Raw genomic sequence first — 25,969 nt, 5'->3', positions numbered from 1 at the left:
AGGGGAAACAAAAGAAAGGGAATCCCTTACTAATGATTCCTTTCCATTGTTAAACCAAACACTCAATAAAAGTAATGGTTATTGTTACCATTCCACTCCTTTATTTGATTCCATTCCCTTTCCATTCCTCTACTTGAACCAAACGTGGGCTTAGTGTGTATTGATTCCTATCAAACCCTACGTGGATTAGAGAATGGAGAAGAGATATTTGAGAGAATTAGAGCATCCACTATGGTACTACCCCATAGTGGTGCCACATGTGTGCCACATCAATAACTACCTCATTTTTTAACTATCCCATATTTTCTCAACTATAACACTACCTCATTTTTAACTATTCATGGACCCCACTATCATTATTACTACTTTTACCATTATATATATTTCCTATGTATTTTAATTTTTGTATTATATTTTATTTTAATAAAATTAATAGAATTATATAAATAAATTAATTTATGTAAATGATAAAATATAAATTTAAAATTAATATAATTATACTATAAATTTGAAATTGAAACATGCATATTATTGAATTTACAATTAATAAATTAGAATGGTGCCAAAATAAAGAAAAAAACGAAAAACAAATTCATCAGATCAATCACCCAAAACTTACAAAATAAAGGCAGAACAATAAAACTAAAAAAAAAACCGAACTAGACATTAATTTCAAACGGCAAAATATATGGAAATAATTGCTAACTTCCAATATTGCTTCTTCCTTCTACTATATCAGATTTTTGGGGAACAAAGAAAACAGAAATTAAATGATAGGAAAAGAAGCAAAATCAGCGCCAACCTAATCCCAGGCGCACAGAGGGCGCGTGCACTGCACGCGCTCCAACTGTGTGCGCTGGGTGTGCTCTTTTGTGCACTCGCGCGTCGCCTGTCCAGGCCTGGGGCCCACCATTCAGCTTGCTACCTGGGTAGCAATCTTGCTACCCGGAGCAAATTTGCTACCTCATTTTTTGGACTCCACTATGATGCTACCTTTGCCAACTAGACTTCTACCCCAAAATTTTTGCCCATAGTAAGAGAGAAGAGAATAAAGGATTGATAGGAAGCCATGTAGGAGAGAGAATGAAGGAGATCTCTTGAATATGTAATCGTTTATATAATAGATAGATAGATAGATGACAATATTTTTCTTAGTGAACGACATTTTTAATATACATAAATATGACATAATTTTTCTTAGTAAATAACACTATATACATTAATAAATGATACTATATTTATATTTAACACTTTCCATTTTCCACTTTCGCTCTTTCCTCTTTTTTGTTCTTTTTTTTCTTCTTTTTGATAAATGACAATTTTTCTATTTTACATGGTTTCCACTTTTCACTTCCAGCGCTCTTTCTTCTTTTTTGTTCTCTTTTTTCTTTTTTGATAATGACACTATTTGTTAGTGAACGACATTTTTAATATACATAAATATGACATTGTTTTTCTTAGTAAATAGCACTATATGCATTAATAAATGATACTACATTTATATTTAAATTTATTTAAATGACACTATTTTTATTAGTAAATGACACTTTCACTATATCTAAATGACATCTTTTTTCTTAATATACGACACTTTTAATATATCTAAAAATAACACAATTTTTCTTAGTAATTAACATTATCTTTCTCAGTAAACAACACTTTCAATATATCTAAATATGACAATATTTTTCTTTGTAAATGACATTATTTTTATTAGTAAATAACACTATATGCATTAATAAATGATATTACATCTATTTTTAAATGACACTTTGAATTTATCTAATGACACTATCATATTATATAAATAACACTACATAGTTATACAAATGACACTATCATATTATATAAATGACACTATTTTGTTTTACAAATGACATCATATGGAAATGACTAACTCTATTATAAATGACAATATTCTGTTCTACAAATAGCACTATATGAAAATGACAATATCATGTTATATAAATCACACTATTGTGTTATACAAATGACAATATTAATTTGCAAAAATAACACTATCATGTTATATAAATAATACTATATAGTTTTACAAATGACAAGATATGGAAATGACATTATCATGTTATACAAATAACACTATTATGTTCTACAAATGACACTAAAACTATTATAAAGAACACTTTTTTGTTCAACAAATGACACTAACACTATCATATTATATAAATAATACTATCGTGTTTTACAAATAACACTATATAGAAATGACACTAACACTATTATAAAGAACACTTTTATGTTCTACAAATGACACTAAACAGTAACACTATATGGAAATGACACTAACACTATTATAAAGAACAATTTTATCTTCTACAAATGACACTAACACTATTATAAAAAAACACTTTTATGTTCTACAAATGACACTAACACTATACGAAAATGACACTAACACTATCATGTTATATAAATAATACTATCGTGTTTTATAAACAACACTATATAGAAATGACACTAAAACTATTATAAATAATATTTTTTTGTTCTACAAATGACACTATATGGAAATGACACTAATAATATTATAAAAATAATAATTTTCTGTTCTACAAATAACACTATTATATTTTACAAATGGCACTAACACTATTATGTTATATAAAATGATAGTGTCATCTTCATATAGTGTAATTTATAAAACATAATAGTGTCATTTATATAACACAATAGTGTCATTTCCATATAGTGTCATTTGTAGAACATAGAAGTGTCGTTTAACGTCATTTCCATATAATGTTATTTGTAGAACAAAATAGTGTTATTTATATAACATGATAGTGTCATTTCCTTATAGTGTCATTTATTAATGCATATAATTTTTTTTATTAAGAAAAAAAATTGTGTCAAAGAAAAAAGTTTATTAATGCAAATAGTGTCATTTAGTAAAAAAAATTAAAAATTATTTAGATATATGTCATTAAAATATAAATATAGTATCAGTGATTAATGTAGATAGTATAATTTAATAAGAAAAATAGTATCATTAAATGACATTTTTAATATATTAAAACTATATTTTTAAAAGAACAAAAGATATTTTTTTGCCAAAAAAAAATTGAAAAGAAAGAAATTATAGTAAAAAAATAACAAAAAAAAACTAAAAAGAAAAAAAAGAAACATAGTAAAAAAAGAAAAAAAAAACTGAAAACAAAGGAAACTGAAAAGATAAAAAAAAAACTATAACATGGAACAAGAGAAAATCTCGAAAGAAAATAAAAGAAATTGTAGTACAAAAATAAAAAAAATAAAACTAAAAAGAAAAAAAAAGAAAAAAGAAAGAAGAGTGGATTTTGAAAATAGCCTATTTGTTTTAGTAAAATTAAAAATTGTACACTAAGATAAAAAAAAAATTAAAAAATGGTCATTGTTACCACTTTACCCTTTAAACAGTGATTCCTTTACAAATTCGCGTGAATTTGAGTTTTTAAAGTTTGAATTCATAACTAAAACTATAATGTATTTTGGTTGTGAATTCATAGATCTGGTTGTGAATTCAAAAATATTAAGTTGTGAATTCAAAAACATTAAGTAGTGAATTCATAGATGGCTTGGGGAGTGGGTGGTCGGGGTGGAGACGGGGGGAGGGCAGGGGGTGAGTAAATTTTTATTTTTATTTTGCCTTTGGGGGGGGGGGGGGTGGACCGGGGTAGGGGCAGTATTTTTTTTTGGCTTTGAGATGAGCGGCTAAATTTTTATATTTTCATGTTAGGGGTAATTTTGTACTTTTGTTCAAAAACTGGCCATTTTTTAATATTTTTATTTCATAGGTTAAATTTTAATTTTACAATATGAAAGTGGGCACTTCTATATATTAACTCAAGAAAGAAACTATAAAAGAAAGAAACTGCAGTAAAAAAAGAAAAAAAAAGAAACTGTAGTAAAAAAAAGAAAAAAATAAAACTGAAAAGAAAAAAATGGAAACTGAAAAGACAAAAAAAGAGAAACTATAACATGGAACAAGAGAAAATCTCGAAAGAAAATAAAAGAAACAGTGGTAAAAAAAAAAGAAAAAAAAACTGAAAGCAAAAGAAAGAAACTATATAAAAAAAGAAATTGCAGTAAAAAGAAAAAAAAAACTGAAAAAAAAAAAGAAACTGTAGTAAAAAAAATTGGAAAGAAAAAAAAAGAAGAAACTGAAAAGACAAAAAAAAAAAAAACTATAACATAGAACAAGAGAAAATCTCAAAAGAAAATAAAAGAAACTGTAGTTAAAAAAAAAATGAAAGGAAAAAAAGAAAGAAAAGAAACTAGAACATGAAAAGAAGAGAAAATCTCATCTCTATCCACCAACAGGTTTCAAACCTGCGACCTCCACATGTGAAACGCGGGTTCTAACCACTTGAACTAAGTGTTTGGTTGTTAAATGAAATGCGGATATTTAAACTGATTCGGTTGTGTGTAGGGGTGAGCATCGGTTCGGTGCAAAACCGAACCAAAAACCAAAAACCGAACCGATGGTTAAAACTGAAACCGAACCGCACCAATTGGGGGTCCGAAACCGAACCAATAAAACCATCGGTTTCGGTTTCGGTTCGATTCGGTGCACCGAACCGAACAATGCAATTTTTTTTTCGAAAATATCATTTAAAAATTGTGAAATGCACAAATTTCGGTGAGGGTAGGTCGCGCGACCGCGCCAGAAGGGGAGTCTGGGCTGTTGGCGACGCCGTAGAGTGGCGGACGGCAGGCTGCAGGCGGCAGCGGACGAGGACGGCAGTGGGCGCCTAGGCAGGGGCTGTCGGACTCGCCTGGGCAGGGGACGACTGACGCACGCCTGGGCAGGGGACGACTGAGCGCGCCTGGGCAGGGGACGACTGACGCGGACGGCTGTGGGCCTCGCGCCTGCACGCGCGCCGACGATCGCCGGACTGCCGGAGCCGGAGGGCAGAGTCGCAGAGATGGCGTGAAGAGCAGAACTGCAGAAGAGAGAGGCAGAGCGGCGGGTTCAGCTGCTGGGAGGAGAAATTGAAATTGTGAAGTGTAAATTAGGGTTTTACTTATAAAATAAATATATATATTAAAATATTATATGTATCGGTTCGGTTCGGTTTAAAACCGAACCAAAAAATCGAAACCGACACCAAACCGAAAATTTTCGGTTTTTAGTTTTCAAAACCGAACCGAAAACCGAAGTTTTCAAATTACTGTGACGTGGCAGTTACTGTTCAAGTTACTGTTCAGCACTGTATATTTTTTCCTCCCCTACAAATTTGCTCAACATCAAATCAAACCATGTCAGAACAAGAAACTTCAGACACAGAAAAAACTAGCCACACCCCACCAAATTTCCCGATGGAATTTGCTGCACAATTTGCAGAATTCCTCAAACAAAGCCTCAGAATTCCAGATTCATCGGCCCATAAACCACCAAACCACGACCAACTTGAATCTTTTGGAGAGATTTCCATCAAGGCGAAACTCAATGGGGAGAATTACCCATTATGGGTTAACCTCATGAAACGGGCAATTGCGGGAAAAGGTTTGACATCTCACATTAATGGAGTTTCAAAACCACCCGCAATTGACGATCCCAGCTACACGAGATGGGAGCAACGGGATAACTGCGTTTTCAATTGGGTGATCAACAATATCGAAACCGGACTTGTGAATGAGGTATCACAGTACGCAACCGCCGCTGATCTATGGGAAGGATTGGCGATCACTTATGGAAGTGGATCTGATCCATTCCAAATCTATGATCTGCACCGACAAGCCATGACAATCAAACAAGAATCTATGACACTAGAAGGGTTGTGGATCAAAATGCAGGACTTATGGATCTCGATTGATACCAGAGATCCGAGTCCGACAGACATAGAGGGATATCAGAAGAGGGAGGAGCGCCATCGCCTCTATAAATTTCTAAGTGCATTGGATGACAAATATGCTAATATCAAGAGGGAAATTATGGACAAGGATCCATTACCAACTGTTCGAAGAGCCTACGGACTGGTACGAAGGCAGGCCACAAACGAGGATATCCTCAAATCCTCTGAATCGCCGACCGTAGGAATCGGGTCCGGACTCGCCGCGGTCAACCACAGCCGACCACCACCGCTCTCCAATCGACCACAGCAAGGAAATCAAACCTGGAACAACAGGAAAGGGAAAATCGACAAGAGCAAACTCGTTTGCACACACTGTGGAGGTAAAAAACATACCAAGGAGGGATGTTTCTTACTCATCGGATTTCCCGAATGGTGGGACGAAATGAAGAAATCAAGAGCTGCGTCCAAAAATCGGAATCAACCGTGGAGTCCGAATGGACAAGCGACGGTGGCGGTCAGCGGCACAAGACTGACGTCAATCGTGTCTGCTGCAACGACTGGCGGGGCGTGGTCAGGCGGTGATACACGAGCCGCCAACGCCGGAACTCCGGCAGGCAACGTCAGACCACCACCCCCACAGACGCGCATTAACGAGGAGAGAGGAGGTGCCCTGGCGGCTAGGGTTCACGAAGGGGAAGGTAATGAGGGGTTATACCTTTTAAACCCCTCACTCATTCACAGCTCTTATTTTGTTCAGACCTTAGCAGTATCCTCCTCTAATTCTGGAACACCATATAAAGACTACCATTGGATTTTTGATTGTGGAGCCACAGATACTATGTCCTTTGATGCCTCGGATTTTATGGAAATTTTTCCTACCCAGAAAAAATATGTTAAAACTGCTAGTGGAAATTTAGCATATGTAGAAGGAGCTGGAACTATTAAATTATCCTCTGAATTATGTCTTCCAAACTGCTTATATATCCCGTCTTTATCCCACAAATTGGTGTCTGTTAGCCAAGTAACGAGAGAATTACACTGTAACTTACTAATGCAGTCTGGCTTCTGCACTTTACAGGATACGAGGACGGGGAAGATAGTTGGGCGTGGCACTGAATATCGAGGACTCTACTATGTGGATAGGATGGCTCAACAGGGTGCTGTGATGCTAACTCAAGGACTGGCAGAGGAACAGACTTGGCTTTGGCATAGGCGGTTAGGACACCCATCCATAGGATATTTAAGGTTAATTTATCCAAACCTTATTACTTCACACCCTTTGAACTGTGAGACATGTTTTCTGGCTAAGAGCCATCGTCACAGTTTTAAACTTAATAATACTCGTGTGAAGTCAGTTTTCTCTTTACTTCACTCTGATGTTTGGGGTCCAGCTCCGGTTACTAGTGATAATGGGTTTAGATATTTTTTGTTATTTGTTGACGATTGTTCTAGAATGACGTCGGTATATTTCTTAAAATCCAAAAGTGAAGTTTTTGAAAAGTTCACCCACTTCTATAATCTAGTACAAACACAATACAAGAAAAATATTCAAATCCTTAGATCTGATAATGGGGGGGAGTATGTAAATTCCAAGATGCAAAACTTCTTCACTGAAAAAGGTCTTGTCCACCAAACAACATGTCCTTACACACCTGAACAGAATGGGGTAGCTGAACGGAAAAATAGGATCATTTTAGAGATGACTAGAGCCCTTATCATCGACTCTCAAGTCCCTAAATCTTACTGGCCCGAAGCCGTAGCTACCTCTGTTTACCTCTTGAATCGACTGCCAACTCATATCCTAAACTTTAAACCACCCCTTGAGTTCTTAGCTACTCACTCTGAAATACCCTCATCCCTCACACTGGAACCCAGAATTTTTGGATGCACCGTTTATGTTCATATCCCTAAACAAAATCGTACAAAGTTCTCACCAAATGCTATTAAGTGTGTTTTCCTGGGGTATGGCAAAAATCAGAAGGGGTATAGATGTTATGATCCTGTAGCTAATCACCTATACACTACCTTAAACTGTGACTTCGTTGAAACAGAATATTTTTTCCGCCAACATGGGAGTCAGGGGGAGAAAAATGAGATTGTCGACTCCCTAAGTTGGCTCCATACGCCATCCACTGTCCAAACAACCCTTCCTTCCCTACCTTCTCATCCGTCTCAAACTAGCTCAGTGTCATTGCCAAGTTCTGTGCCAGACGTTGGTCCAACAGAGAAGGTTAGCACACCCGCCGAGACATCTACAACACAGGTTCAGTTCGAGATGTCCAGCGAGTCGATCCCACTATCAACCCCATCTTCAAATCCTGAGGTAAGTAATCTCAATAGTTCTCAAGTTAATACTAACATTGAGGAACAGAGGTATGAAGACACTGACACAGAAACTGGAAGGGATACGGATGAAGATGATGAACGTACTGAGTTGGCAGGTGCCACAGATCAGTACACATTGCCTCCCCGAAGTACAAGGGGAAAACCACCAAAGCGATACTCTCCAGACTGGCAGGGACGGAAGACTAGGTACTCGATTGCCAACCTTGCCCAAGGACAACTCACAGAGATGGCACGGGCCTTTGAAGCAGCTCTTTATGAAGAGGAGGATGTACCCCAGACAGTAGAAGAGGCAAGGAGACATAAACATTGGCCATGAAGAAGGAAATGGATGCACTAATTAAGAATGGGACATGGGAAAGATGTGTGCTGCCAGAAGGAAAGAGGCCAGTGGGATGCAGATGGGTTTTTTCAATCAAAAGGCGAGCAGATGGTTCAATCGAGAGGTACAAAGCTAGGTTGGTTGCAAAAGGATACACTCAGACCTACGGGATAGACTATGAAGAAACATTCTCACCAGTGGCCAAGATGAACACAGTAAGAACACTTCTCTCAGTAGCAGCATGCAAGGATTGGCCTTTGCATCAGTTGGATGTAACTAATGCCTTCCTACATGGAGAATTGGATGACAATGCAGAGATATATATGGAAGTTCCTCCAGGTTATTCCGAAGAGTTCGAGGCAGGTCAAGTGTGCAGGCTAAAGAAGACACTCTATGGATTGAAGCAATCGCCCAGAGTATGGTTCGGGAGATTCTGTTTAGCTATGGCAAAAAATGGCTATAAACAGAGTAACTCTGATCATACATTATTCGTGAAACGAAGAGAAGGAAAGGTAACATGTTTAATCATTTATGTTGATGACATGATTATCACAGGAGACGATGTTGAAGAGATAGTAAACCTGAAGAAAAACTTGTTCCTGGAATTTGAAATGAAAGACCTTGGATCTCTGAAGTACTTCCTTGGAATTGAGATTTTAAGGTCGAAAAAGGGAATCTTCCTGAGACAAAGAAAGTATGTCCTTGACTTACTTGCAGAAACTGGGCTACTCGAGTGTAAACCTGCAGAAACACCGATTGTGATAAATCATGGATTAACAATTGTTGAGGGAGCTGACTTAACAGATCAAGGAAAATACCAGCGCCTTGTTGGGAAACTCATCTATCTCTCCCATACACGGCCCGACATCACATATGCAGTTGGAATAGTAAGTCAGTTTATGCACAAACCCCAGAAGGAGCATATGGAGACAGCTTTGAGAATTGTCCGGTATCTGAAAGGAACCACTGATTATGGGATTTTGCTTGAAAAAAAGGAAGATTTGGAAGTTGACGGGTTTACAGACGCAGATTGGGCCAGTAACCCAAATGATAGGAAATCTACCGCCGGATATTTTACCTTCGTTGGAGGAAACTTGGTCACATGGAGAAGCAAAAAACAGAAAGTAGTGGCCCTATCAAGTGCAGAGGCAGAATTCAGAGGAGTAAAAAGTGGGATAACTGAAATCTTGTGGCTTCGGAGATTGCTCACAGAGATTGGCTTTCCTCCAAGAAGGGGAAGTCGGCTCTTCTATGACAATAAAGCTGCGATTAGTATATCTGAAAATCCCGTACAACACGACAAAACCAAACACGTGGAGATCGATCGGCATTTCATCAAAGAGAAGCTCGATAGTGGGATCATTGAACTTCCTTTCATACGATCGGATGAACAGTTGGCTGACATATTGACTAAGGCTGTAAACACAAAAGTCTTCAGAGAAGTTCTGGACAAGTTAAGTATCGGAAATGCCATTACTCAACTTGAGGGGGAGTGTTGAAAATAACCATCTGCATAAGTCAAAGATTATTATTCAAAGATCATGAATAATAATTCAACGATAAAATCTTTAGCTTTTGATTTTAAGAGATTGTATTTGATTTTAAGAGATTGTAGTTTGACATTTGATTCACCCTTACACTATAAAAGGGTGCATTGTAATCTAAAGAAATATATCAGAGACATTATCAATTCTCTCTACATTTTCTATCATGTTGTTCTTTCTCAACCTAGCTTCTCTCGATTACCATATTTAAGAAGGTACACCCTCAAACATTGAATACGGTGAAGTTTAATGTACAAATGCAAGGGTTGCGCATGCGATATTGCTCATGAAAATGATTTTTTCACGTGTGTTACGTAGAAAGTCAGTTATATATGATTATTTTGGTAAATCTTATGGAGTTTCCATCAAATTTCGCAGCAAGCATGGATCAGTTATTGCCTCCTCACCAACATCTCGCTATCAACTCTGAATTCCTTGCCTTCCAAATTTGCACCAAACTTTCACAAAAATACGGTGGCGCGGCGAAGGTTAGCGGAGCAACTGAAAAACATGACATCAACAAAAACTTACGAACAATTTGGGCGGCAATTCTCACTGGCTGAGATCCGGTCAGCCACAGGAGATTTCAACGACGCGCATCTCATCGGAAGGGGTGGATTTGGCAGCGTGTACAAAGGCCTTCTCGATGGGCGAGTGGCCGTGGCCATAAAGCGGCTAGCAGCAAAGTCTAACCAAGGCGAGCGAGAGTTTTTGACGGAGATTGAAACCCTCACAAAGCTCCGACATCGCAATCTAGTCTCTCTAATCGGCTACTGCAGTGAGCAGGGCGAGATGCTTCTCCTCTACGACTACATGGCCAACGGAACGTTGGCCGACTACCGCTCGTCCCTCACGTGGGAGCAGCGTCTTTATATATGCATCGGAGCTGCTCGAGGTTTAGATTATCTTCACAATGGTAGCTCAATCGTGCATCGTGATGTCAAGTCCACGAATATTCTTCTGGATGAAGATTTCGTCGCTAGGGTTTCCGATTTCGGTCTGGCCAAACAATTAGGGCCAGGGGCAAGCAGCCATGTCAGCGCAAGTGTTAAGGGCTCGTTTGGATATTTCGACCCTAGTTACTTCACAACTGGTAGATTAACGAGGAAAAGCGATGTGTATGCTTTTGGTGTGGTGTTGTTGGAAGTATTGAGTGGGAGGGCGGCAGTGGATCATAGCCTTGCTGAGGATGAGTTGTGCTTAACCATGTGGGCTCATGAAAAGATTAGTAAGGGAAAAGCAGAGCAGATTGTGGCTTCAAATCTGAGGTCGGAGATATCACAGGATTGCCTCAAGACGTTCATCCAGCTTGTTGAGAGATGCCTGCATCATAACCCAATGAAACGACCAACAATGACTCAAACAGTAGTGCAGCTGGAGCTTGCACTTGAACATCAGGGGAGAACAGAGCCAGCATCATCACAATTCTGGCTGTTGAATGCGATTTTCAGCATAGTTAAACAATCTGGTAAAAAATAAAGTGATTGTAATTTTAGTTATGCATGAAGAAATTTTCTTGATCTACGATGATTTTATATGCGATTATCTTGTGCCTGCCGCAGGATCAACAGAAGGTTTTAAAATGCAGCCAATTTCTGTTCCTGCAATACCAGTAGATGTTCTGAAGATTATTACTAATAATTTTAGTTCAAGGCGTTTGATCAAAGATGCAATTGGTGACAAAAGTGTTTATCATGCTATCCTGAGAAATGGAAAAGCTGCAGCAATAGAAAAGCTCTACAATTACCAGCCACACCAAGAATTTCTTCAGCAGGTAACTTTTTTTATTTTTATTTTATGACAACATTGAAAACAAAGTATCTGCTTTTGCTTTAGTGAGTAGTTGTTTCTTAGGTTTCAATAGTATCTGACCTGAAGCATGAAAACGTGGTTGAGCTACTTGGTTACTGTGTGCACGATGATCTTCGATTCTTGGCTTTCGAGTTTTCTCCCCTGGGGTCTCTATACGACATTCTTCATTGTAAGCCACCATTCATACTTTTTTCTTGATTGTGGAAGAGGGATTCTATGTTAATTTCAAACATATGTTTAGCTTCTTCTTCAGGTGGCCAGACTCTGTCATGGGCGCGAAGAGTTAAAATCGCTATAGGAGCTGCAAAAGGATTAGAATTTATTCACCGGAGAGGGCAGATTCATTGCAACATTCAATCCTGCAATATCTTACTTTTTGATGACAATGTTGCTAAAATAGCCTGTTTTGATCTATCTATTCAACGCCCTAATGAGGAATATTACTATTATTATCACGAGGCTCTACCTTTTTCTGTTTTCCTAAGCCGAGCTTACCACTCACCAGAGTATGTTCTTACCTCAATACATATTTCCTCTATATGAGTTTTGAGTCCGAATCCAAACTAAGCGCCATAGTGTTCCAATCTTGGGTGGTACGTAGATGTGTGTTGAATGGGCAGTTCAGTAGCAAAACTGATGTTTACAGCTTTGGCGTAGTGATCCTTGAGCTGCTAACCGGCCGTAAACCATGGGATATGCAGTGGCTTATGGCATGGGTATGAAGTACGAACACAGTTGTTTCCATATGTTTGTTTATATGCAAAAAGATGGAAGAATTAGCTAACTTATATAGCACAGGCAAAGCACAAGGATCATGTTGTTGCTACGCTCAAGGGAAACAACTTTCCCACGGCAGCTGCAAAGGTACCAAAATCATTTGTTATGGTATTGTAAAGTATGATATTTTTTTTGCTTCTTGATTATGATAATTTTCTTCATTTGCATGGAATATGTTCATAGATGGCTGAAGTTGCAGCGTCGTGTTTGGCATATGAAGCTGATGATCGGCCTAGCATGAGCGGAGTAGTACAATCTCTCCAGACTCTATTGGAATAGATTGGATTTATATTGTTAATGTTTGAGTGATATTGTGCCTATGTAAAATGAATCTTTAGAGAGCAAAAGCTGGGACATTCAGGAAATGAGGACATGGAAATTGTGCAGAGCAGTAGCATCCCCATGCCACGGGATTCGTTGCCATTTTGGCTCTCTAAAAGACCATCTTATTTGCATTTGGAGGATCGACACACTGCTGTACTCCTTCATCTCTGAGCTCTGGCATTGCTTGCTTTATATAAATCTTCTGCTTTTCGATGACAGGCTTACAGCATATGTTTCATGTGCACAATTTGAATTGCTACTGAAGAAGGCCATTTAAATAAGTGAAATTTATTTGATTTCCGCTGACGTCTTCCTTCAGCTCTCCTGCTTTCATGCATACAAAGACCACAAATCTCAAACAGTATTGTGGTTTGGTTTGGGGAGGATGCTCTGGAGATCTCGTACAATAATATTCATGTCTGGACAAGAATCAGCTTCGTATTCAAGCCACATTTTAGCAACAGCAGCCATCTGTTTCGAATAGATCATCACAATCATGAAATCAAATGCAAGAGACTAATCAGCCAAACAAATTATATATCTTTTCAACTGCCGTGCGCAAGTAGCATCGATGATATTGCGCATATTGTTTGAACCGAGCAATGCATTGTCATGAATGACGATCTTCCATAAATGATGATACAGCGTGGCACTAGGAGCATTGAGTTGATAGATAAAGATCAGAGATATCTTAACAGTTTCATCATCAAAAAGTAGAACATTGCTTATGATGAATCAATGCATTGTCATGAATGTAGGATAATCCCCTTGCAACCCCAACAGCGATTTCCATTCTTTGGAACCATGATAAAGCCGGCATGGCTCCAACATGCCTTGTCGTCCTAGTTCATGAAGAAGCTAAAATGATTGCATATTGCATATTAAGGAACCTGATGCTGAAAAGGATTCCTCTTCAAACTTGTTATGTTGAATATTTTCTCCTTCCCGCGAAGTTTGAGCAGTTTTCATTTTCGGGTTATCCCATGAAGCTTGGGCACTTTCTTTATATAGCAAAAGTTTTTTCCTTCATTCACATTTTTACTTTTTCACCTACTATATTTAACACATAAAATACAAATTTCTTAAAACTCGTGCCCAAAAGAACTTGCTTATGCTTCACGGGAGGGCGGCACTTAATAATCTTAAAGAAATCAACTATTGTGATCCAACCGTGAAGAATGTCATGTAGGGAGCCTCGTGGAGCAAACTCATACCCCAACATCTTCAGATCACCATCCAAACAATAACCATCTAGTTTCACCATATTGTCGTGCTTAAGCCTATATACTGTTGAAACCTACAAAACCATGTCTTAAACCTACATTATTCATTCCAAATTATACCTTTTTTTTAATCTTTTCTAATTAATTCTCACTAGCGAGTGGCCCGTCGAAATTCGACGAAAATCTATTACTATTACATAATTTTGTGATGTTTTATTTTATTAAAATAAAATATTGAATAAATTATTTTAAAATAAAAAATACTATATGGTATTTATTTAAAGTTGACTTAAATTAGATATCTTATTATTGACCTACAAAATATTAAGAGATAAACTGTTAATCTGCTACATTTATTTAAATTTTATTAAATTAGATGTATGTGGCTGCAATCAGTTACTGAAAAATATTAAAACAAAATGAATTAAATAATACATCAATTATGACTTCAGCTTTCAAAATTTGAATACATTCTTAAATTTACAATTACCTTTTAATTTATTGGAAATTTTATCATACACGCGTTAGTTGTTGTGTCATGCGTATGACCATTCTCATTTGATACTAAAATTTTTAGACCTATTTTAATTGTCTAGTTACTCTTGAGATTTCCACGTACAGTTGTTCATGACTGAAAACAGGTTTTAGTATGTATAACCATACGCTTGAAAGAGATTGTCTCTAACTCTTGCTTATGATCATAATAAAACAAAAATTCACAGGGAATTGTCTTCTCTGGAACCTAGCTGACAGAATTTTTTGTGAAATCAGATGGACTTATCATCATTCTAGTTATAAGAAACTTGTTGCCTACATTTTTTTCTAAAATTCGTTTGCCTTTAATTACATGTTCCCCAAGTTAAGTTTAGATGTAGAGATTGATCACAGATTTATAAATATATACACAAGTATGAATGAGAATTGAGGAAAATTGAAATAGAATAATTTATAAATATTTAATGAGTTTTTTAGATATTTAATGGTTTTTAAATATAAAAATTGATTAAAATTATAAAAAAATAATAAGAATGAATGAAAATTGAGGAAAATTAGAATGAAGTGATTATACGATGACACGTAAGATAGAGTTTATTTTAATTTAATATATATATATATAGAATAGATTTTTGCCTTTCTAATTAAGATAGAGTTTATTATATAATGATTTATGAAATTATCCCCTGCTTCCATTCCATGCACACCAACATTCTCAACTCTGAGAGCATTGTGGTTTCCGGAGGTTGGACTCGAGAGCTGCTCAAATAATACACGTCCGAACGATATTCAGCTTCATCTTGAAGACACAATGCAGCAAATGATCAAATCATCAATCATGAAATCAAAATAATCAAATAACATGTAATGTAGTACATTGCACACCCTTTTTACTAACTCATCACGTTGAGAAATAAGGTCCAAACAGTGTATTTTACTCTATGAATTTTGGAGCAAAGATTACTGTGACCTAAGAAAGTTGTACATCAAAATCTTTTTACAAATATGCCTGTTATATTTTCGTTTGAAATAATTTTGTAGTTTGAGTGATAATGTGATTTCCGATGCCTCAAAATATTATTTAATATAGGGAAAATTTGGAAAAACGGAATAACTATAATTGAGGAAAGAAAATCAAATAAGCAATTTTCTTAGATTAATTGAAATTTTGGATATTCCCAACCCAAGGCCCTTCATTTATATTCCATTCAAAAAGTGGGATTGAAGAAATCTTACTTTCAAAGATAAAAATAGTCAATTATGCAAAATAAGCGTTCCCTCAAAATATTAATTGTGGTTTGGTTCCATGGAGATGGATTGGAGAGTTCGTACAACAATACTCATGTCTGGACGAAAATCAGCTTCATCTTGAAGGCACAATGCAGCAACTGCAGCCATCTGTTTAAAACAAATAATCATAATCATGTAATGAAATGCAAGAGATTAATCAGCCAAACAAATGCTTTACCCTTTCAACTGCATTGGGTGGGTAGTCTGATTTGAGTCTAGCATCGACAATATTGTGTATCTTTTCTGGAAAGAGCTGTGGTTTTGCCTGGCGTCATATCATTTTGAAAGTTATGATACAGAAACACAAAAAGAAATAGAGAAAGAAGCTCCATACCCAAGGCACAATGTGCCTCCGCCTTGCTCGTTGTGTGTGATCAACATCAACTGGTTTACAACCTGTCAAGAGCTCAAGCAGAATCACACCAAAGCAGTAAACATCACTTTTCTGAGTGTGTTTACTCTGTCTACAACCCCAAATAACAGCAATAAATTAGCATAAATTCAAACCACTACTTCTCATCATCACTAAAAAACTCATAAATATACGTACTCTGGGTGCTCATAACCAATAGAGAGGACACTAGGATGACGATCTTCCATAAATGGCACGGTGCGGCAATAGGAGCATTGAGTTGATAGATAAAGATCAGTTATCTTAGCAGTTTCATCAGCAAAAAGTAAAACCTTGTTGGATCTGATCTTATGATGAATCAGTGCATTCTCATGAATGTAGGATAATCCCCTTGCAACTCCAACCGCGATTTTGATTCGTTGGGACCATGATAAAGCCGGACATGACTCCAACTCTAAGCCTTTCATGCCTTGTCGTCGTCCTAGTTCAAAGTAGGCATACGTGTATATAAGTACTCAAATACATGAAGATTGCATATTTAGGGAGAAAGATGCAAAAAAGGATTCCTCTTCAAACATGATATTTTTCACAACAAAATAATCTAAAAGACATCAGCCAACCATGAAGAATTTCATGCAGGGAGCCTCGTGGAGCAAACTCATACACCAACACCTTCAGACCAGTATCCAAACAGTAACCAACTAGTTTCACCACGTTCTCATGCTTCAGCCTAGATACTGTTGAGATCTACAAAACCATGTTTTCAAGCTACATTAGTCATTCCAAATTTATAAACTTTGCATTCATATCGGCCAATATATGTCTATTGCCAAACCTGTGCTATTAATTCATGTTCTCGCAACAGATAGAACCTTTTAATTGCTGCATCCTGTCCACTTTTCAGGACCCCATGGAATACACTTCCTCTTCCTCGGTATCCATTAGAAATGAAAGAATTCCGGCTAAAATCATCTGTCATGTCCATTATTTCAGCTAATGGAATGGAAGGGACATAAATTGGCACCATATTAACAGTATGATTCACTCGTAAGGAAGGGGGAGCAATTGGCTGCATCTCATCTTCAACCTCATTGATCTCATCCTTTTGTGTTGATGCTGTGTCACCATACCCGACATAAACAAATCTCAACACCAATCATCAAAACTTGAACATTTAATAAATATTTGTAATTTATCTATATATAGAAAGAAATCACTATTACCAGATGGTATAACTCTATTCCAAAATGGCCAAAGTTGTGATTTATGTGTTGTCATCCCTTTCCTCTCCTGTTGTTCAAGGGCTAACTCAAGCTGGGCTACAGCTCCGGTCATTGTGAGTCGTTTCTTTGGTTGACGATGCAAACATCTTTTAGCAACCCCAACAAATGTCTTGAGGCAATCTTCTGAGATATCTCCCTTCAAATTCGAAGCTACAATCTGCTCAGCTTTTCCATTTTGAATTTTATCCAGAGCCCACATTCTCATACACAACTCATCCTCACCAAGCCTTTGCTCAACCGCTGGTCTCCCACTCAACACCTCCAATAAAATTACCCCAAAAGCATAAGTGTCACTGGCCTTAGTAAGTCTGCCGCTGGTAAAATAGCTTGGGTCAAAATACCCAAATGAACCCTTAACGTTTGTGAGGACATGACTTTGTAAGAAATCTTGGCCTAAATGTTTGGCCAACCCAAAATCTGAAACCTTAGCTGTGAAATTCTCATCCAAAAGGATATTTGCAGGCTTGACATCGCGATGTATGATGGAGCAACCGGAATGAAGATAGTCCAGACCTCGGCCAGCTCCAATACATATCTTAAGTCGTTGAATCCATGAGAGAGTTGTTGAGGTGTGGTCGCTACTCCTCGATAGTTTGTGAAGGTGATCTGCTAGGGTTCCATTAGGCATGTAGTCATAAACAAGAATCATCTCTCCTTGCTCACTGCAGTAGCCAATCAGAGACACTAGATTACGATGTCGGAACTTGGTGAGTGTTTCAATCTCCGCAGCAAACTCAGTCTCCCCTTGGTTGGAATTTGATGCGAGCCGCTTGATGGCCACGCCCACGGTAACAGACTCAGTATCGATGAGGCCTTTGTAGACTTTACCGAATCCACCATTTCCAATAATATATGCGTCACTGAAACCTCTTGTGGCTGACTGGATTTCGGCCAGTGAAAATTGACGACAAAGCGTGGATGATGTCATCTTTACGGCTCAAGTTATGTGGACATTGGTGATGGGAGCGAGACCAAAATGCCGTGACAGAAAATGGGGAGTTGACACACATCTCAGTTTCTGGTCTATCATTACATCTAGTAGACGAGCCTGATTTCTCTGAAAATTCAACATGACTATAGTCAGCAACAAACTACAAAAGAGTCTTGTTTATAAAGTTGCTTTTCCTTCATCAAAATAAAAAAAAATGTTTTTCCTGTTTCCAAAAAAAAAAAATGCTTTTCCAAATGAGGCGAAGATGAATAGTTGGTAATCAATTTAATTTATACAGTAAGATTTTTAAATTACTACGCTTATTGTTTACATAACTTTTTAAGATAGACTAATATTGGTTCATTATCTTGTGACTTTATTAAATATATTCAAGATAATCATGACAACAAATTTCATATTGCACATATAGACAAAAAATTCACAATCAAAATAATTCACATTCACATGAGACTATTTTTTTACATTTACTAGACAGAGACAATGAAAGACTTGGTTGTAAACTCATGACGAGTGAAAAAAAATTGATATTAATTTTAATGTTCATATAATTGCATCTAAATGGATGGGTCAATATATGATACTTAAGATTTGACTGTGGTACGAGAAAAGATGATATTTTAACGGGATGAAGATATGTAAATTAAATTGGGGCTTTAGGGATAAAATAGTACATGTATTAATAAATTTAATATTTTATTAAATAAATGGCTATAGAAAGTAAAATGGGGGTTATGAATAGAATCACCCTAATAATAATCGTACAATCCATCCAATATTTTCCCGTGCGGCCCGAAGAAATGGGTCATCGATAGCCACATACGCGACCCAAAACATGGTAGTAAAGCCCAAAAAATAGGACTTCCATAGCTTGAAGAAACACGACTACCCCCGAATCTGAATCTCCACGGAACCTTGGAGGATCTAGAGCTAACCAAGCTCACAACGTAAATAGAATCTGACTCAAACACCCTTTCTCATCAATAATTTCAAGGGTCATTCTATTCATAGCTTCCATTTTACTCTTTATAGCCATTTATTTAATAAAATATTAAAATCATTTATATATACTAGCAGAAAGAACGTACGTTGTACGTGTAATTAATGTTATTTTATTTAATAATCTATTATTTTAGAAAATCTATTAATTTATTACTTTCATTAGATAATTTATTGGATGAATATATTTATTTATAAGCCTTATCAATAGCTAGATATATATCACATAGATTTAGTGTAATATCTAATTAATAATATATTTTTATAAATATATAATACTGTAAAATAACCTTAAAATAAAATATGTAATAAATTAAATAGAATTCTAATGCGATAAGATTTTGGAATCCCCTTGATCGTTGCTTTAATTGATGAACTTCTTTTTAGGGAAAAACGAATTGTGATGTATAAATACCAATTATATTAGGGATTTATTTAGAAATTATAATTAGATTAGATGAGGGAAACAACAATATTGGACCTAAGTAGAGAAGAAATTTTTGATCTAATTAATTTGACAACAGTTTTATGTATATATTTGGTTCTACAATATAAAATATTATTTATAGATTTGGGTGACAAATAAATATATATCAAATAGATTTATTTTATAAATATATAATACAAAATAAATAATAAGGGTAAAATAGGCAATCCCCAAATTATCCCATAGAATGATTAGCCTCTTTTTCTATTAGTATAGATACTATTTTACCCCCTATAACCCCCAATTTAATTTACATGTTGTATACCTTTATCCGTAGCCTCGAGAATTTAAGAGAATACGTGAGATTTAATTATAATTTCTTCTAAGCCTTGAATTACAAATTCTTAAGGCTTCAAGACTTCAATTACGAATACTCTTTATATGATGCGAATGAAAGGATAGAAGACATTTTGGAAAAGATAAGACATCATCTCTTCTTCAGAAGGTTAAAATAGCAATCTTGAAGGTTCACAATAGGGATTCAATTCCAAATTAATTCAATTCATTCTAAAATAACAATCTTGAAGGTTTCCATTTGGGCAAACAGTTGAAGGCCAGTTCCTCATTATCAAATTATTGTGAAGGAATTTTGCAAATGACGGCTCCATTTCCTGCAACAACATTCAATTCCCCACCAAAGTGGAAGATGACGGCACCGCCGTCTGGAAAGACTGCTTATACTACAACCAACGCAACCTCCACCTCCGCATCTACAAACCACGTTCCACCCCCGCGCGCTGCCGCCCTCCCCGTTCTCTACTTCTTCCACAACGGCGGTTATCGCGTCGGCTCCAGGACCTAGCCCACCACCACACTTGCTGCCTCTGCCTGCTGGTCATGGTGGTAGCGCCGTAGCACAGGCTCCCCGCCGTCACAGAGGATACGCTCAGTTCTCTCTTCAGATTTAGTGCTTCATCCGTGTAAATTAAATTGGAGGCTATAAGGATAAAATAGTACATATATTAATAATTTTAATATTTTATTAAATAATAATGGGCTATAAAGAGTAAAATGGGGCTGTGAATAGAATCACCCTAATTTCAAAGAATTCAGCTTCAAATGCAAAGCCCAATGAAAGCAGCCCAACACCCTACAAAGCCGCATCCCTCCGCCATGCACCGAGTTCACCCTACAGCTTCCTTAATATGGTCAACCCCCTCACTGACTGACAGCTTAACATCGTTAAAACGAATCTTCTTATGCGCAAACCACTACAAGAAGCCAAAGACTTTGCAGCTGCTGCCTGAAAATCATGTCCCATCCAAACCAAACCAACAAAAAATGATATCACAATGCCAAAAGAGATGGTCCACAGACTCCGCCTCTTTATAACAAACCCTGCCAAGAGACATCATCTCAGCTGGAAGACATTCTAAATTGAGGCCCCAACGAGTAATACAATGACGAACTTGAAAGAAAATGCTCCAAAACCTCATGATAAGCCAGTTGAGGAAGAACATCCCCTAAACTCAATCTAATCCAAGCCCTTGAATCACTGCTGTGAGCTATTGGGATATCAAGTATATCCAAACCGACATCCGGATAAGCCTCCAGAAAATCATCAGTAAAATGCCATTTCTCATCATAATAATAGTCCGAAATGGATTCACACAAATGAGCATGAAGAAGTAAAGGCCTCTCAAACTTATCAGTACGCATGTAACGTAACTAACCAATTGTCCCGCCAAAAGCTCATTGAACGGCCATCACCAATGACGCAAAACATATACTCAGACAGAGACTGCACAGAAGAAGCCACGCCCAACGACACAGTCGACGAAGCCCGACGAATAGGCCTACAGTCCATGGTGAGATAATGAAACCTCATAAGACAAGAACCCGATTAGTTGAGCTGTCTTGGGTTAAGATACGCCAACCAATGCGAAGCATCTGCCTGTCCTCCTTAGAAGCACGGGTCTGATCCTAATGAACAGAAGCATACTGCTTTTGGGCAACCTTCCCCGTCCAAATGAAATTGCAGCAAGCTCAATCCATCTCTTTTAATTAATGATTTAGGCCCAGTAGAGGGACACAGAATGAAGCGCCACATATAGATCATCAAATGCACAAGACAAACCCAGCCAACAATTGAGGGGTGAGCTCCTTTCCAACCATGAAAGTTGGACAGAATTCCATCCCTTATGCCCATAACCCTGCCTGATAGAGTAGGAACTTCAAGGAAAATGAATGCAGGCTGACTGCAGCAAAAGCCAAAGATACAAAGAAGAGAGCGCTTACAATCCGAAGTAATCCACAACCAAAAAAAACCGTGGATTTATCAGGATTGTAAACATGACCAGATGCCTCGCCATACCTTTGCAAAATCTTCATCATTGAATGGCAGTTCTGAGTAGAAGCGCAACCAAAAAGCAAAACATCATCGGCATAAAGTAAATGAGAGATGAAGCGGCAAAAAGGAAAAAACAGAAACCATCAAATTGTTAATCTTTCTACTCCTTGATTTACTATGATTGTAGAGATTAATCCAAATGTACCACCAAAATTGGAAGCTCAGGATCCAATTTATCACTAAGGTCTAATAAAATAACACTTAATCCAGATGAGAAATGCAACTAATAAATGGAAACCAATTATTATGTTCTAGAAATCTTAATCAAAGCCATACCTGTAGTCCTTTATCTCCAGTTCAGTTATCTAGAAGAATTTGAAGGCCCTGCTGCAACCTTAGGAGATAATGCGGACTTAACTCTCTGAGATTGCTGCTGATGTTTTTGGAGATAAGTTCGTGTTTCCCATGAAGCTTTCTTGAGATATCTTAAAACAGTGCTCATGTCTGGTCGAGAATCAGCTTCCTTTGCAAGACACAATGCAGCAACTTCAGCCATCTGTTTTAAGCAAATCATCATATTCATGACTATTCAATCGTCTAGGAAAACAAAGTTAATGTATATAGAACAAACACAATTTCAGTTTTAGAAAGAGACTAATCAGCGAAAAAACTGAGTTTACCTTTGCAACTGCACTAGAAGGGTAGTTTTTTGCAAGTCTAGCATCCACGATCTCCTCTATCCCGTCTTTGCTGAGCATTGGTGTTGCCTGGTGTTATAGAATTTTTTCAATTACAGCATATACAATATAAACTGAAACAACCATGTGTGAACACCCTATTATAAACTCAAGCAGAGCTGCAGAAAATTAATATCCCGAACATTGAGAAAAAATGCATACCCATATTGCAAGGAACTGCTGTCCCGGTGGCCGTGTGGAGTCAAAAGGTTTCTGACCTGTCAAGAGTTCAAGGAGAACCACAGCAAAGCTGTAAACATCACCTTTCTGAGTTTGATTAGTCAATACACATCTAGCAACAGAAATAAGAGCAGTTAGTACAAATTCAGACTAATATTTCTCTTCATCTGTAGAGAACACTCAAGAACAGAACATACTCTGGGGGGTGATAACAACAACCCGAGGGAAGCGGAAAAGGATAAGGTTCATAACCACGATCCGCCTTACAAGGGTATGCAGTTGACAGACTAACATCACTTATCTTAGCATTTTCACCTTCAAAAAGTAAAATATTGCTAGATTTGATGCTACGATGAATTAGTGCATTCTCATGGATGTAGTCCAATCCTTTTGCAGCCCCAACTGCAATGTTGATTCTTTGTACCCATGACAGAGCTGGACCTGGCTCCATTTCTACGCCTTTGGGGCCTAGTCTACCTGTTGCACAAAAAAACATGTATAAGTATTCCAGCATATGTGTTGGAGTATATAATCAAGAAAAAGGAGCGAACCGTGAAGAATATCATGTAGGGATCCACGTGAAGCAAACTCGAATGCTAAGACCTGCAGATCACCATTCATACAGTAACCTAGGGGCTGGACCACGTTTTCATGCTGCAGGCCAGATATTACTGATACCTAACATAACATATAAAAAAGCAACTTAGCTATTCCCAAAGTTCTTCACTCCGCAGAGACATCAGCAGATATAATGTCTTTTTGGCAACCAAACCTGTGCTAGAAATTCTTGGTCTGACAACATCTTGTTGAGCTTTTTAATTGCAGCAACCTGTCCGGTTTTCAGGACGCCACGGTATAAACTGCCACCACTGGATCCGTTAGCAATCAAGTACTCGGAACTAAAATCATCAGTTATGTCCTGCAATTCAGTCAGCGGAATGGCAGGGATATCAGCATTCTGTGTGTCCTCTGATCCATCAACTGGAATGTGAGGGGTAGCAACCGGGAGAATATTGAGAGCATGCTCATGCTCTAATGCATCTACTTCATCATCATGTGGTAATTCTGTGATACGATCATAAACTACAACATTAAATGTTTCCGTTGCTATGTATGTATAATAAATGGAAAGAATTCACTTTTACCTGATGGTATAACTCTTTTTGGAGATGCATTGAATTGCCAAAATCTATGTGTTGGCATTTTCCTCTGCTGCTGTAACCTAAGAGCTGACTCAAGCTGGCCCAAAACTTCAGTAATTGTCGGCCGTCCCTCTGGTTCTGGATGCAAGCATCTCATGGCGATCCCTAAAAAACTATTGCGGCAATCTTTCGAGATTTCTCCTCTCAAATTCAAAGCTACAATCTCGTGAGCTTTTCTCTTCCGAATTTTTTCGTTAGCCCAATCGGAGAGGAGACATTCTTTCCTAGGAAGGCGATCATCATGTGCTCGTCTCTCACTCAATACCTCCAACAATACCACCCCAAAAGCATATATGTCACTAGCCATAGTAAGCTCACCAGTTGCCAGAAAACATGGATCAAGATACCCACGCGAGAACATGACACTCGTGCTAACAAAGCTCTCTGAGTTATCCGCATTTAATTGTTTGGCGGACCCAAAATCCGAAACCTTAGGTACCAAATTTTCATCTAGAAGGATATTTGAGGTCTTCACATCGCGGTGTATAATTGAGCCGTCGGGGCAGGAATTGTGAAGATAATCGAGACCTCGACAAGCTCCAATGCAGATATCGAGACGTTCAGTCCACGTGAGCGAGGAGCGGCCGTTTCTCGACGGTTTGTGGAGGTGATCGGCCAGCGTTCCATTCGCTATGTACTCATAAACAAGAATCATCTCGCCCTGCTCACTGCAAAATCCAATCAAAGAGACAACATAACGATTCCGGAGCTTACTTAGTGTTTCAATCTCCCTCAGGAACCCCTGCTTAAGTAGCTTTTCACTAATCTCCGGCTGCACTTGTTCGGAGAGCCGCTTTAGCCGCTTCACCGCCACCATCTTTGACCCATCATCGATGGCGCCTTTGTAAACTTCACCAAAGCCACCTTCTCCGATAAGACGCTCCTTACTGAAATCTCCGGTGGCTGACTGGATCTCGGCTAGAGTGAATCGACGACAAAGTTGTTCCGCGGAGGATATTACCATCTCTTCAGCTGAAGTTGGCTGCAATGCCGGATTTGAGCTTCAATTCAATCCAGGTTATTTTGAAGTTTGAAGCATAATTGGCTTGCAGAAACTCACTAGTTAACTCACTGGAAAAGGGAATGGTGATTCATGGGAGGGATTGTTCTCAGACAATTTCTCCGGCATGATGAAGTTGCCGTGAAAGGGTTTTCGTCTGTGACTGGAAGAGGGGAAAGTGCTCTGGGAGTTTGTGGCTGATAGCGGCGTGAACATATTATATTACTAAATATCATGTGTTGAGCTTCGGGTTCCAGTAAAGTGGTGTGGTCGGAAGAAATAATTTACTAATACATTGCAAGTCTGAATCAGACATTCAAGCGCTACCAACTGCTCAAAGGATTACAAATTGGGTCCACCATGCATTTCTAATACTCACAGTCTAAATACATCGTTAGAAAGTAAAAGACAATAATAATTTGGTTTATAAATATGATTTCGTGTTAAAGAGTTTTTTTTAGAGGCGTGTTAAGATTCTGTTAATTGAATTATTTTATCATATTCAATTTTTTTATTTTCATAAAATCATACTCAAATATTTAAAACACGTCATGTAACACGGTGCATT

General features: G+C 37.5%; 4 protein-coding genes across 8 annotated transcripts; 2 read left to right on the top strand and 2 right to left on the bottom strand.

The window, feature by feature from the left end:
• Positions 1 to 10,511: 10,511 nt before the first annotated feature.
• LOC131023252 (receptor-like protein kinase ANXUR1) lies at positions 10,512 to 11,480 on the top strand. Its single transcript, XM_057952794.1, has one exon. It carries the CDS (start codon positions 10,512 to 10,514, stop codon positions 11,478 to 11,480), a length of 969 nt encoding a protein of 322 aa, XP_057808777.1.
• Positions 11,481 to 11,583: 103 nt separating this feature from the next.
• On the top strand, positions 11,584 to 12,869 carry LOC131023251 (pto-interacting protein 1-like). The gene is made up of 6 exons (XM_057952793.1): positions 11,584 to 11,775; positions 11,856 to 11,982; positions 12,055 to 12,319; positions 12,415 to 12,529; positions 12,612 to 12,677; positions 12,774 to 12,869. The coding sequence occupies exons 1-6, from the start codon at positions 11,584 to 11,586 to the stop codon at positions 12,867 to 12,869; spliced, it is 861 nt and encodes a 286-aa protein (XP_057808776.1).
• Positions 12,870 to 15,778: 2,909 nt separating this feature from the next.
• LOC131019652 (probable serine/threonine-protein kinase PBL2) lies at positions 15,779 to 18,632 on the bottom strand. Its single transcript, XM_057948241.1, has 7 exons — positions 17,498 to 18,632; positions 17,110 to 17,390; positions 16,895 to 17,021; positions 16,473 to 16,755; positions 16,257 to 16,386; positions 16,101 to 16,187; positions 15,779 to 16,030 (listed from the first exon to the last, which is right to left on the bottom strand). Exons 1-7 carry the CDS (start codon positions 18,483 to 18,485, stop codon positions 15,920 to 15,922), a joined length of 2,007 nt encoding a protein of 668 aa, XP_057804224.1. The 5' UTR covers positions 18,486 to 18,632; the 3' UTR covers positions 15,779 to 15,919.
• Positions 18,633 to 20,400: 1,768 nt separating this feature from the next.
• On the bottom strand, positions 20,401 to 25,725 carry LOC131019651 (leucine-rich repeat receptor protein kinase MSP1-like). Of its 5 annotated transcripts, none has more exons than XR_009100362.1 (10): positions 24,345 to 25,677; positions 23,972 to 24,264; positions 23,751 to 23,877; positions 23,397 to 23,676; positions 23,182 to 23,311; positions 22,963 to 23,049; positions 22,619 to 22,838; positions 21,424 to 22,338; positions 21,026 to 21,330; positions 20,401 to 20,929 (listed from the first exon to the last, which is right to left on the bottom strand). XR_009100362.1 is itself a non-coding variant. In XM_057948240.1 (8 exons), the coding sequence occupies exons 1-7, from the start codon at positions 25,363 to 25,365 to the stop codon at positions 22,644 to 22,646; spliced, it is 2,133 nt and encodes a 710-aa protein (XP_057804223.1). In that variant the 5' UTR covers positions 25,366 to 25,677; the 3' UTR covers positions 20,401 to 22,338; positions 22,619 to 22,643. The 5 variants fall into 5 exon arrangements, 1 of the variants encoding a protein (XP_057804223.1); XR_009100363.1 differs by having other exon boundaries at positions 21,026 to 22,190; positions 22,307 to 22,338; XR_009100365.1 differs by having other exon boundaries at positions 21,026 to 22,149; positions 22,307 to 22,338.
• Positions 25,726 to 25,969: the final 244 nt, after the last annotated feature.

Source organism: Salvia miltiorrhiza, chromosome 4 (assembly GCF_028751815.1).
Source record: "Salvia miltiorrhiza cultivar Shanhuang (shh) chromosome 4, IMPLAD_Smil_shh, whole genome shotgun sequence".
Taxonomy (NCBI): Eukaryota; Viridiplantae; Streptophyta; class Magnoliopsida; order Lamiales; family Lamiaceae; genus Salvia; species Salvia miltiorrhiza.
This window is presented reverse-complemented; position numbering and strand designations above follow the sequence as displayed.

Excerpts from the sequence above, each read along its gene's own strand:
- LOC131019651 (XM_057948240.1), bottom strand. The coding sequence starts at position 25,365 with ATGGTAATATCCTCCGCGGAACAACTTTGTCGTCGATTCACTCTAGCC. Across the intron at positions 23,677-23,750 it reads CCTACATGATATTCTTCACG|GTAGACTAGGCCCCAAAGGC; the intron begins GTTCGCTCCTTT and ends TTTGTGCAACAG. Across the intron at positions 23,050-23,181 it reads AGCAGTTCCTTGCAATATGG|GCAACACCAATGCTCAGCAA; the intron begins GTATGCATTTTT and ends CTATAACACCAG.
- LOC131023251 (XM_057952793.1), top strand. The coding sequence starts at position 11,584 with ATGCAGCCAATTTCTGTTCCTGCAATACCAGTAGATGTTCTGAAGATT. Across the intron at positions 12,530-12,611 it reads TGCAGTGGCTTATGGCATGG|GCAAAGCACAAGGATCATGT; the intron begins GTATGAAGTACG and ends TATATAGCACAG. Across the intron at positions 12,678-12,773 it reads TTCCCACGGCAGCTGCAAAG|ATGGCTGAAGTTGCAGCGTC; the intron begins GTACCAAAATCA and ends ATATGTTCATAG.
- LOC131023252 (XM_057952794.1), top strand. The coding sequence starts at position 10,512 with ATGACATCAACAAAAACTTACGAACAATTTGGGCGGCAATTCTCACTG.
- LOC131019652 (XM_057948241.1), bottom strand. The coding sequence starts at position 18,485 with ATGACATCATCCACGCTTTGTCGTCAATTTTCACTGGCCGAAATCCAG. Across the intron at positions 17,022-17,109 it reads AACATGAATTAATAGCACAG|ATCTCAACAGTATCTAGGCT; the intron begins GTTTGGCAATAG and ends ATGGTTTTGTAG. Across the intron at positions 16,756-16,894 it reads CCTGCATGAAATTCTTCATG|GACGACGACAAGGCATGAAA; the intron begins GTTGGCTGATGT and ends ACTTTGAACTAG.